At 40.1% G+C, this 13,429-nt stretch overlaps 1 protein-coding gene across 1 annotated transcript; it reads left to right on the top strand.

Moving 5' to 3' along the window:
* The first annotated feature begins 2,028 nt into the window (after nt 1–2,028).
* Nucleotides 2,029–8,667, top strand: NXNL2 (nucleoredoxin like 2). The gene is made up of 2 exons (XM_030969021.1): nt 2,029–2,361; nt 8,131–8,667. Exons 1-2 carry the CDS (start codon nt 2,060–2,062, stop codon nt 8,297–8,299), a joined length of 471 nt encoding a protein of 156 aa, XP_030824881.1. The 5' UTR covers nt 2,029–2,059; the 3' UTR covers nt 8,300–8,667.
* Nucleotides 8,668–13,429: the final 4,762 nt, after the last annotated feature.

Genomic DNA, 13,429 nt, shown 5'->3' with positions numbered 1-13,429 from the left:
CCTGTTTCACAATGGTCTCACAAAGGCAGTCAGTATGGCAAATCAAAAACTCAGGTGAGCTTAATTTCTCACCTCTGCTATTTTAAGAACAGGCAACTTTCAAAGCTCCTTTTGTCTTCTACTTTTGACATCCAGAGGAATTCTGAAGTGGGGAACTGCACAAAACAGCACTCAAAAGATGGAGAAAGGATTGATAGGAGATGTGACAGATGGGAGGACTACCTTGCTTTAAATGTCACTTCTGTACTGGAGGCAGATGAGTATCTGGGTTTGAAAAAACATGGTTTAACTCTCCATGAAAAATGGAGAAATACAGTATTTGAATAAAAGATACTTTTTAAACACCTAAGCATTTTTTTTTTGGTTTCCCAATAGAATATCAGAATTGAAGTAACTTATCAGCCCAGATATACTTGGAAATAAATAAAAAGGCCTGCTTTGTAAAGATTAATTCAAAAGAATCTCTTAGAAAATAATGATGAATTAACTGTTTTCTTTTAAATGTGTGAACTTTTGCACAAGAAACAAACAGTCTTTTAATTAACAGTAAATCTTCATGATAAAAGGCAAAAGGGGTAAGAGAAATGGCAGGAATGCAGCTCCCAGTTCAAAGCGACCCTACAACCAGTTCTGATGAGCCTACTGAAAAAAACCCCAAGATTGCTGTGTTACTTCTGAATTTCATCTTTGAGTTTTCTCTCACATGTTCAACTATTTTAAATGATACCATGTCCTTTTTCACTCAGGACAGAACACAGACAAACAAAAATTTTTTGTCAAGTCAATGGAAGAAAAGCATGTTTCAGAAAGACCTCAAAAGGAAATAAATGTGGGGGAGAATACTTGTACTCAGTTTATTCCTATGCAAATTTAAACAGGAATTCTGTCTTGAGGTATCGCTGTTCTCACTGCTCATACTATATGGTCAGAAGATTATCAGATGTAGAAATTGGGCTTTAATTTCACTATAAACTTTGTTGCAATTTACCTAAGCAAGCATTCATCATAACTAACATCCATTCCATTCTAGTGTTAAGTATTTGAATCATAATACATACTTGTCACAATTTTATCTTTTCTGTAAGTAAAATTGACAGATTTTTGAAAGGCTGCAGATTAAAACAGGGGAAAAACTGAAGAGTAAATCCTAGAATGGACTTGTACACACCATTTTAATGTGAAATATTTTTAAGCTAGCTTCATTAAACACTTGAAGTATCCATTATGAACACTAGAATTTATCTGGGGGGATACTGATTTTTTTTTTAAGACAAATTCTCTCTAATTGAGTTTTGCACAGTTCATGGAAAGGAGAAAATGTACCAGGTTTGATTATCACCCTTTCGTGATCCTTTAATTAAACTGTAATTTAATAGCCTGACCACCAAATCATCTTTCATCTCCATTTGTGCAGTTTGCTTTAGGCGAGAAAAAATATTTCTTATTTGTAATACAATTTTTATTAATTTCTAACTCAATGTCAGCTGGAGGAAAAAAGCATTATTCAACCCAAACACATGATAAGTGCACTGGAATAAAATGAGAATTCCTCTTATCTACTGGGACAGAGAATAGACAGCCCCTTTTATATCCAGAATTCGGATAATTCTCAGGCTACACAAAAAAAAAAAAAAAAAAAGGTGCAGGACTCCTGATAATAAAAATTATAAAAAATTTATTGTCAAAATTGCTAAGGCTGGTGATGACACCTCCAGGAGAGAGGCGGTGAGCTCTATGGCGAGCTGAAGGGGCGCGGCGCACGGGATCGCTGTTTAAATTTATTGCAAGTTCGGCACCGTGAGCGATCCTCGAGCTGCAGCGAGCTCCCGCGGAAGGAGGAGGAGCTCGGAGGCGCAGGGGGAAGGGGCCGCGCCTCCGTGGCCGCGCGGGGCGCTGGGCGGGCCCGGGCAGTGGCGGGCGCTATAAAGCGGCGGCGGCGGCGGTGCCATGGCAGGGTGGCGGTGTCGCCGTGGTGTGGCGGCGGCGTGTCGGGGCGGGGTGGCGCTGGGGGAAGGAGGGAGGGTCCCCGGGGAGCGCTCGGGCCCGCGGCCGTGCCAGCATGGTGGATGTGTTCAGCGGGCGGCTGCTGGTCAGCAAGGATGGCCGCAGCGTGGACCCCGAAGAGGCCCTGCAGAACAAAGTCGTGGGCTTGTACTTCTCCGCCGGCTGGTGCTCGCCGTGCCGCGACTTCACCCCCGTCCTCTGTGACTTCTACACGGAGCTACTGGAGGAGAGCGAGCCGCCCGCCCCCTTCGAGGTCGTCTTCATCTCCTCCGACCACAGCGCCGAGGAGATGCTGGGCTACATGCGCGCCATGCACGGGGACTGGCTGGCGCTGCCCTTCCACGACCCCTACAAGCAGTGAGTACCGGCGGCCCCCCAGTGCCCCTGCCCCGAGGGCCGGGAGGGGGCGGAGGGGCACTCGGACAGCCGCAGTACAGCAGCTGCCCCGAACCTCCGCCTCTGCCCCGTTAGCCCGTGCCTGCCTTCCCGCCGGAGTGCCTGGAGCCCAGGCTGCAGCGTCTCCCGGCCGTGCTCCCGCCCCGAGCCGCGGCTGCCGCTGGCTGTCACACTGCTTGCGCGCTGGTTTTAGCCCGTCCCACGTAAAGAACGCGGGTTTGCCCACCTCCTTTGGAAATTAAAAGATCTTTGAACAAGAGTTCAGAGAGTAAAGACCCCATGTGTTAAAGAGATGAGTGAGGTAAAAACGAATGGCAAGTGAGGATCAAGTGATTGCTTTTCAGCACGGCGGTAATTGTTGCTGAGGTTGGTTCTCATTGTCTAGGTTAGCGCTCTAGGAAAAAGGCAAATGAACCCGCAGCAAAACTTGTAACTAAACTACTTGAAGCAGAGGAAACTGAAGAATTTCAGACAGATACAGTATCAGCTGGAGTTTAGCGGTGGCATACTGCACCTGGTAACTGGGGAGTTTTACATCCCAGTTACCAAAGTGACATTCCTGTAGGCGGCTTGGTCATGAAAACAGCAAAAGGATGTGAAAACAGCATGTGTGTAAGTAACAGGGTGAAGGATGACACCAAGAAGTTTTTTGATGACCTAAGTCAAGGATGGAGCCTCATTTGGATGACTTACAGAAATCTCATTTAGCTCCTATAGGTATAGGCGATTACAGGAGGACAAGTAAGATGTTCAGGGTTACTGAAATGCCAGTAACTGGAGACTTGAAATACATGTAAATATTGATAAAGAGATTTTTCCTCCCACCTCTTTAAATTAGTTGATTGTAGAAATTTTTTTCCAGGTGGTACCAGTCAAGAAGGTAATATGACTTTTAAATGGAGATTGGGTAATAAAACTTGCAGCCAAATCAATTATTTTAAGAAAGGAATCTTTTCTAGTGCTTCTAGTAACTTCTATCTTTCCTTTTAATTCTAGATCTATCCCAGTGTGCTACCTGGTGTGTAACACCCCAGCTACTCACTCAACAGGGAGCATGTTGGCTAATCTTGTTTTTTCAGTGCAGTTTGACAAACTCAAGAGCAAATTACTTGAAGCCAGGAACAATTTCATAATTTCCTGGGTAATTTCTGGATGCCCACTACCAATTTATGTTAGACCTTTTTACCACTGGCTTAAATATTGTTTTGCATAGTTCTCTACAATCTTCCCAGGCAGTAATTGTATTTAATATCTACTAAACGTAATAGAATGCAGGCAAATTTCCATCAGGAAATGTAGCCCTTGAAGTCCCCGCACCCAGCAAGCTGTTCAACATGGCCCATGGGAATGTGCTTACAGCTTCATCCTCTGTGGATTAGAGGTCTATTTCTGACTGCTGTCACTCAAGTAATGCGGAGTGGAGGCAAAGAGATGCTTTAATTGGCTTTTCTGAGGCATCCTGTAATGTCCTTCACAGTTCTGTAGAGAGGCATGGCTTGTCCTGCCGAATGACTGCAAGATCACAGGGGCTTAATGAAGAACTGAGTGGAGAAGGATATGAACAAACAACGTTTTTGGAGTTGTGTTTCTTTTGTATAACAATGAAGGACTGTGTGGAGCTGTTCAAGGTGCTCAGGCTGGATTAACTGGTAGTTTGGTGTCAGGGGTACTGGTGAAGCATCATAGACTTAGAGGAGATATGTAGTCACTAATCCAAACTATAATTCTGGCTAGGTACTAGTTCTATTTAAGAATATAGTTTTTAAAAAATGCGTAAGATAATTGTATTATCAATATTTTAGAATTTATTATTATTTTTAAAGTTCCATTGCAATTAATTGAATTGGCCATTGTTTTTTTTTTGACTGTGTAAAGAAGGCATTTAATATCTTCAGTGAGGTTAAAATATCCTAGCTGATTGCTTCAGTGTTTAAGATACATAATTGCAGCAGAGACTGATGTCTCTTCTAGACATAACAGAACCAATTTTAAGTATGCCATCCAAAATACTTTTCAAGAACAAAAGCATTGGTGATTAATTTTGTCTTAAGAAATAGCCAGCATTCATTCTTGTAGTGTGTAGAGCTTAACGCTGCAGTGTCAAGCCTACCTTCAGAGAAACAAAATACTGAATTCAAAGCAGGATCTCCAGACTCTTCCATGCTGTCAGTCCTGGCTATTTCCCAGAGGTGGGACTGCACCTTTACTGCCTTATGTGGTCTGTGGCATGACTAATAGGAAATACTGCTCCTGATCCTTTTACTGTCTGAGATTGATGTAAATTCTTTTTGTTGCCCGAGGCACAGTATTTTGATTCTTGAAGTGGAGTGTGAAGACAGTCTGGTAGTAAGTGAACACTTGGAAGAGAAAGAGGGTAGTAGAGAGGAAAAGGCAGGTGTTGGACAGAACATCAACAACAAAGGGTGTTAAATAGGACTGATGTTTTGATAATGGCACACAAAGACATACTGCTGTGTTTGTACAGAACCTTGTGATGAAAAGCATCAGTTTTTGTGAGGGTGCCTGGTGTCTACAGTAGCTCTTGCAGGCTTCCAGGTAGGCAGGTATTTACTGAGTTGGCCTGTACAGCTCAGTAAAAATTAGAATCATGGAAAATGCCCATAAAAAGAAAATGAAAAGGTTGTATGTACATTTTATATTAGGAAGCTTTATGTATGAGGGTGGATTGGCACCTGCAGAAATACTGGGGAGGATGGGGTGTTAAAAAACAAAGATAGAATAATTAAGTAGTTAAGTATCTGAGCAGTTAAGAGCAATTGCTTAGTTCTTAGACTTTATAGACTGCTATTGCAAAATCTCAGCAGACACTTTAAAATTGAATCCCAAGCATGTGACATGCATGCTTATGACTTAAGATTTAACAATGCAGAAATTTCACAGCTAAAAGAAAATACTTACAGCAGTATTGCAGGGCATACTACTAGAAGCAGATGAGCAAGAAGCCCATCACTTTCACATGACAGCACTTCCAAGTCAAAGCTGTTATAATTCAAGTGTTTGCAGATATCACATTACACGTGTGTATACAATTTACCATTTATGTTCCCAAGATTAAATTATATCTGCCCTGTGTTGTCTTCATCTCAGGAATGCTCTTGCCCATAGATCTTAAACCCTTATATAAAGATACTGGTGTTGTGGCTCGGCCTGGATAAGCAGTCAGGCCCCAGACAGCTGCTGGGTCACTCCCTACCCCCATGGGATGGGGGAGGGAACGTGGAGGGTGAAAGTGAGAACACTTAGGGTTTGAAATAAAAACAGTTTGATAGATAAAGCAAAAGTAAAGATACACAGGCAAAGCAAGATAGAAAATTAATTCACTAATTCTCATTCACTGACAGATATTTAACAGCTTCCAGGCAGAGGATAGGCTCGTCCTGTAATGACTGCATGGAAAGATAAATCTCCTGGCTCTGAATGTTGGTCCCTCCTCCCTTCTTTCTTCAGCTTTTATGATATGGAACATCCTTTGATCGTTTGAGATCAGCTGTCCCAACTGTGCCTCCTCATAGATTATGTTGCACCACCAGCCTATTCACTGGCATGGTAGCATAAGTGCTGCATGAGAGCTGTTCAGCAATAGCTAAATTACTCGTGTGTTATCAGTGCCGTTTTGGTACGCACCATGAAGGGTGCTGTGAAGAAAATCAGCTCTCAGCTAATGTCAGTATTTTCTAGAAATACAAAATCTGTGCTCTCATAAACTTTCATCCAACCTTCTCATAAGAATAAAATGATCTAACAATGGCTATGCCTTCCTGTTTGCCTCAGTCTTAATGTCATGGGTTTTTATTTCTATTTATGGTTTAATGATACCATGAGTTGCCATTGGAGTTAGTCCCATGGGACATACATGGTTTGTGGAGGTGAATCATGAGATTTTAGGTCTCTATCAGAGAGAATGATATTAATAACTTTTAAAAAGTCATTTTTGTAAGGACATGTACCTATATACACAGTGATTAAGAAGCACTGTCTGCAGAACTGTTTCTGAGCCTTCTTCAGGTCCACCGATCTTGAAAGGTGTGCACAAATGTGATTAAAATCTGTGCACGCTTCAGTCTGGTTTGATGCAGGCAACCTTCTGCCCTAAGGCTGTCTGAACAAGGTGCCATGCTGGGCTGGATATATGCATTCCCTTAGGAAAGCAATGTGTAAGATTCCAGTCTCCATAGCAAATTCCATATCTACAGTCTCCTAGCGCTCTGTCTGTGATTGCTACAATTGTGTTTATCATTCACGGAACCAATAAGTCTTCCACCCATCTTGTTTGTCATTCAGGTGGTATGAGGCTGTGAAAAACAGCTGCTCACTTTGAAAATTTAAAAAGGTTTATTAAACCTTAAGAAAAATACAACAAAGGACTGCCTAACGAAAAAGCTGCAGCACTGGCTACATGGTATATGTGCATACCATGTAGCCAGTTAGTCTTCAAGATGGATGCTCAGTCTTTTATACCCCTGGGTGTTGCATCAGCCAGCCCTGCCCCCTCCCAAAGTGTGTCAGTCAGCTCCTTTTTGCCATTTATCAATGGAAACTGCTTTCTTGTAACTTCATTGGAGGTCAGGTGTTGCCATGCCACACCCCCTAGCGCCAAGCTTTTCCATTCCCAACTGCCCCATGCAAGGGGCACATGTGCAACCTTCTTTCTACCTGTCCTAGACACCCCAGGCTGTCTGACGGTCACAATACAGAGCGGGGGAAAAGAGAGCTATGGGAAGAACAGAGCACATCTAAACTCTAATAACGTAACTATACATCACTAAAACTTTTCTTAATACTCACATAATAGTCATCCCTTAATTGTGAGAGCCAATCATCTCATTATCTACCTATAACAAGGTGATAGTAGTTTTACATGGCTTCTATGGTTACTTGCTTTGGAATGTGTTTTTTTCACCTGTTTTAGCAGATTTTGGAAAGGTCTGTGGGGATTGTTGGTTGATTGCTTGCACGTCACAATTCACTGAGTAAGCAAACCTGGTCCATACACATTATTGCTGCTTCCATAGTATTTCCTGCATTATTGCTCAACCAACAAAACGGCACAGCAGTATGCTTCACGTGTTGATTTTTCTTCTCTTAAGGAAAAATAGAGAAGGGAAGGCACAAATATTTTGATTGCTCACTTTTCTGTCTGTAGAAGGCTTTTTTCTCTGAGGGAGTTTAAGGAGTATCTTCAGTCTCTTCCATTTACACAGAAAGATTATGTATCATGCTTTCTTTAATGGTGATTGCAGGAAGTAGCACTATGGGACACTCAAGAGTATTTGTAGGGGAACAAATATCAAATGCTAATCTAAGTGAGATCTTCTCCTGTGCTGTAAAATGGACCCAGAATTACATCAGTTTTGGGCTAGTAAAAAAACAGGTGGAAGAGTATATCAAACTTTGCTTCTATGGACATCTTCTACATCTCCAAGAGCCTGTGCTCCCGTGGAAACTGCAGGCAGCAGTGATGAGCATTTACAGGAAGGATGCTGCAGCTCTGTTAACTCTCAGAGCTACATTTCACTGTGTAGGCTTCCAGCTACAGCCTTGTTCATCTCCTTACACTGCCCAGTGCCCTGCCTCAAACTCTGAGGAAACCCAGGCACTCATCACTTCTGCTCTCCCATGTGTCCTGGCCAGAGTTGCCTTTGTAAAGACACTAGGGGTTTTCTTAAAATGCTCCTAATGGTGTGTTTTATTTTTAATTTTTTCCCACAGTGATCTGAAGAAGAAATACAACATAACAGCAATTCCTAAACTGGTGATTGTGAAACAAACTGGAGAAGTTATTACTGACAAGGGAAGAAAACAGATCAGAGACAAAGGGCTGTCCTGTTTCCGGAACTGGCTTGAGGGTGCAGATATCTTTCAGAATTTTTCTAGCTAAAATATTGACAAATAAAAGCAAGAAAAGGCATAGTGGAAAAGTTGGTAGAGCTCTGAAAAGACTCTTGCTTTGTTCAGAATGAGAAGGGTAAGACTTATTTATTTACCTTTGCTTGTAAACAAATTTTGGGTTTGACTTGAAAACCAGTTATTCCAGTGTCATAAAATGCAATTATTGTTGTATTGTTCTATCTGTGATATTTAAAATGAAGCACAATGTTTCAAATAATACTAAAGAACTTCAGAAGAATAGGCTGTTTAGACAGTAATAATAGAAACCTGTGAAATCTATGCAAACACTTACTTTGCAAAGTCAACACAGTAAAAATAAATACAAAAAACCTATTTATTGATGACTTTTTTTAGGTGATTAGCACATTTTATTAAGAAAATGAAACTGTTTGCTTCAATAAATTACTGTTTATGAAATATGTCTCATGTATTTCCTTATCTACCTTAACAAGAATAATCAGAAAATATCATGACTTTTAAATAGAACATATTTGTTTGTCAGTACTGAAGAAATATTATTTTAATATTCTTATAAATATACTTTATTTTACTTTTATGGGATTTATTTCTATTTATTTATAGTTCTGCTCAGTTTTCCTTAACCATGGATTTTAAAACTTTGCCCTATAAGCTAAGTTCCAATTCCACAGGATTGGAACTAGATGATCTTTAAGGTCCTTCCCAACACAAGCCATTCCATGGTTCTATTATGTTAGCACCCAAGTTAACATCAGGTCAGGTTAAGAAGAAACCGTTTTCCATCTTTTCTTTTGCCAAAATATGTAGAAGCAAACATCAACAATTATACCAGGTCTCTCTGATGAATCCTCATGTTGTATCTAAAGCACAACTTGATTGCTGTCTCTTCATGGTTGGCGTCCCAGCCTCCAGACAGTCATGCAATAAATGAGCCAAAAAAACCCACTTCCCATGCAAGCCGTGTGTTTGCTGATTAGAACTTAAAGACTTTAACAGAACTGTTATTGTTTCCATTACAAGCACTTATGCTACTAACACTTGAAGTCTGTCTGACTCAATTTGGAGCAAGAGAGCCTGCATCCATCAATTGTAGCACTCCAGTTGTGTGTAGCGTCCCAGCAAATCTTTTTGTGACCCCAAGGGGGTCGCAGTCCTCCAACTTCACCCAGAATTGTGACCTCCTGTCTGCCCGCTGGGCTATGTGCGTTAGTGTAGAGGCATTTCAGTGAGGCACCCGAGAGTGCAGATTCCTCAGAATGTGGTTGTTCTGCAGACAGTTCTTTGCATGAAGGGTTACCACTTCAGCCTTAAAACAGAACATTGATTGTGATGTCCCATCTGCAGTTATTGGCTTGCTGACCCGATCCACCATTGTCTCTATTATTTGTTGAGGTACGTTTGCCTTACTATGAGAAAACTTAAGAAAGAGGGTCTGAACTTTAATGTGTCTGAATAGTTGTATCATTTAATAACAAACCTGTGTAATTTTCTTGTAATGGAGGAGGGAAAAAGTGTCTGAAGAGTGGAAATGTAAAAAGTGACATGTACTTCACAGTAGGTAAGAAGCAAGTACACCAGAGAAACTGATTTTTAAATGGAAAATAATAATTCTAGAAAGTGTTCAGCAGAGCTGTGAGTTCTGTTCTCCTTTTAGCTGTTTTAAAAATTACATCTGGGTATACCACAGACAACTTCTAATTTGTGCCATCTCGCCATATTAGTATTCATGGTCTTTCCTAATGAATCCTAAGCTCCTTAGTAAATTTTTTGTGAAGTGAGATGTGAGCTCTGCCTGCTGTTCTAAAACAAACTAATAGCAGATGTATTTCAAATATAAGATAAGAAAAACAATTATCAAAGTTTTTCCAAAAGTTTGAAGATAGGTTACCTGAATGTGGAACAATTTTTATAGCAAAAGTATCCACTGCACCCTATGATCAGATATCAGGCATTACTTCAGCCAAGATATTTTGATTCAAGATGATTGATATCTTGATTCTTGTTTGTCTATATGTACATATATGAAAAAACTCAGTATTTTATAACAGAGTTGGACTTAGGCCCTTTGGATAATTGACACCAATTGAGTAACAGAAGTTCCAAGTAAAATTCAGCTAAAAATTCATAATGATGAAACAAAGATATCTGTGGTATAAAAAGCTTGGTGTCACTTCAGTCAAGGACTGTTGGTTTTGCACATCAGTGTTTGGAATATCAGAAAATTGTTTTCCTTGTCAGTGCTAAAATAATCCATATTTGACCTAGATGAAGTACAGAGTAGTGGAAAATATTTTCTTATTAGCAATACCTTGTGAAATTAGAGAAGGAAATCCTAGTGGGTCAGCTGTAAGGCTTATTATTACTTGGAATGTGTGCTCTTAGTAAACGGAACTTTCAGTGTACTCATCTTAGAATGTACAGAATTGTCCCTTTAACTTTCTTAAATTATTCTTCAGTTCACTGGTGACTTTCTACCCTCTATATTTAGTCACAGTCACCTTGAATATTAGTGAATACTAGTACTTTTTCAGTGGAGTGAGGAAAAAACCCCTCATTTTAAAAATACAACAATAGGCAGCAGCATAGTGATACTGGTTGATGCTGCACCAACTAAAAAAAAGTAAAGTTAAGAAGAGGAGCATTCTTCCTAATTCCACTGTACAAGATATTGTCCATTATTAGTAAATCATTTATGGATCAATATATGCTAAGATTGCTAAGAACCAGTGGTGTTGAACTTGTTGTAGTCTTTATGGACAATTATTTTACTATGAAAAATGGCAAGGATTGTTAGTTGATACTTCATGAATTGATAAATAGCCTGAATCTTGTAGAGACTTGCTGCAGGTGAGTGCTGCAGGCTGTCCTGCGACTCTTATTTTAGGAAGAGGCAAAGCAGAAAGGGTGGCAGATTCAGACATTAAATAAACATCAAAAAGACAATAATAATATGTCTCTTTGTTAATCTTTTATTCCTTTTATTCCTTAACCCTGCTCCCAAAAAAACTTTCCTTCTTCCTCCTCCAGAGCTGCTGGTTTCAAACTTTGATAGTATTATGATGTATTTAAATATATGTGCTTAAAAATAGGGGGGAAGGGGGTGTTAAATCTCTGTTTATTCACGTAAATTCTTCAATTATGATATTTTGGGCTGAAGAAAAAAACCTAGAGTAGGAACTTGAAAATTCCTTTAAATGCTGTCATGATATCTTGATATGCATTTTTAACACTAACTTAATCTTTTACTTTTCTTCTCAGTTGAGAGTACATGCAAAATCTCAGTAGCTCTTCCTGAAGTATGAGTTAAATCTAGACTGCAAACAGCTGTTCTGCAGAACACAAGTAGTAGTTGGTACATACATGACAGGGTATTTTTGCTTTTCATTTCATTTCCACCCAGGGCACAGCCTTGTTTTGTCTTTTGTACGGCTGAGTTTTTTCTTGAAACCAGATAAGAGTTTAACTGTTATGTGTTCTCTCTGCAGGCAATATTCATAAAAGGGCAACCCTAAATTTTTTTCTGTCAGTTTCTGTGAAGATGGACATATAAAAGACCAATACCAAAAAAAAAACCACTTTAAGCCTTCTATCTCCTCAATGTCATTTAAATTTCTCTAGTGGATGAAGTTCAATGATCAATCTCATTACTTTCTGATACCAATTAATGCTGTCAGTGTCAGGTGAAGAAGTTGCTGTGGAAGGCACTATTTCTGTCCAAAAACCCCTACATTTAAGCATAGTGGGACAGTCCCAAAGAAATACTTCAAACAGAAGTTGAAGAAACTTGGCACAGGGGTGTTCTGATGTAGACTTCTCTCTGGACAGGAACTGAGATGGGAGCCCTAACAATTCAAACAGATAAACAAAAGTTGTAGGCAGGTTGTAAATAGATATAAGCACTGTCCTGGAAGTGTTTGTACTGGCTGTTCCAGTAACTCTGCCTACTTGGATTTGTAGGACATTGACAAATCAATAGATTCTTAGAACAATAAACAACCATTTTGCATAGGCAGTAGCCAAACCTCCCCAATCCTTCTTGTACAAATAACGTTAAGTGCTTGCACAGGACATCCAAGGATGTATTTTTCAGAGATTACTGTTTTTCCAAGTATAACATGAGGGCACATTTCCCATGCAAACATAAAATTTAGTAATACTGTTATGCTTGGATCAAAATTATTTTCAAAGGCAGTTATTTTATTTGAATAAGTGGGGCTTTGTCCCAGAACAAGGCCATTTACTGAGATTCTCTTTCTTGGCAGTAGCTTCAGTTTGGCTTTGAAAGGCACTTGGGTTTCTAGCAGGACTGTCAAAGCCTTAAGTTCTCCTCAACAGATAGCATGCCTGCTTAAGCATAGAAGAGGATGTTTTTAGTTATTTTTCATTTATGCAGCAATCTCCTGGTTATGCTTATTTCTTACTTGGAAATTAATAGCAATATTGGCAGCCTCAAGTGGTACATTGGGGGTTATAATCTCTATTTCATTGTGCAAGGGACTCTGTCTCTCTGCCCCTGGCTTCAGCTGGTATAATACATAATAACCCATTGAATGCCATGTCTCAAGGCTGACATGTTTGAAGGGTGCTCTGAAGCTCCAGGTGTGCTGATGCAATGCCAATGCATACACATTTTGTGACCCAGTGCAGTCTACATAAATTGGAATGCAGCTGTATCTTGTTGGCATCACCAAAGCAAAAGTCCATTATCTATGTCTAGTTACCTCCTCTCTACAACCTCATAAAGCTGCTACCACATATAGTCCTATCTGGTGAAGAGAGCTGAGAATGAAGGGCAGGCAAGGGGAATGAGTTGAGGTCTTGATTGTATCCTGGGGTCCCAATCCTGGCTTTGTTTATCAACACTGAAAAACACATACTCTGTTCTCTGGATCAATATTATGTGCTGCAGCTAGTTGTGCTTATGAAGAGTGCTGCTTTTAGTGATACCTTAATTAACACCTATCATTAGAAGAGTATTCACATTAACAATATCTCCATTTCTATTCAAAGTCAACACATTATCACCTCCTCCAAGAGAAATTCAAACAATTGCACATTTAGGGCCATGCAAGATTTTGAGTGTATGGAGGATTTCACTGTGTGTGGTGCAGAGGAAGAGACCTGCTGCAGAGACCAAGGC

The sequence above is a fragment of the Camarhynchus parvulus genome, chromosome Z (genome assembly GCF_901933205.1).
Source record: "Camarhynchus parvulus chromosome Z, STF_HiC, whole genome shotgun sequence".
Taxonomy (NCBI): Eukaryota; Metazoa; Chordata; class Aves; order Passeriformes; family Thraupidae; genus Camarhynchus; species Camarhynchus parvulus.
The sequence above is the reverse complement of the archived record's forward strand: the minus strand, read 5'-3'. Positions and strand labels throughout refer to the sequence as shown.

Excerpts from the sequence above, each read along its gene's own strand:
- NXNL2 (XM_030969021.1), top strand. The coding sequence starts at position 2,060 with ATGGTGGATGTGTTCAGCGGGCGGCTGCTGGTCAGCAAGGATGGCCGC. Across the intron at positions 2,362-8,130 it reads TTCCACGACCCCTACAAGCA|TGATCTGAAGAAGAAATACA; the intron begins GTGAGTACCGGC and ends TTTTTCCCACAG.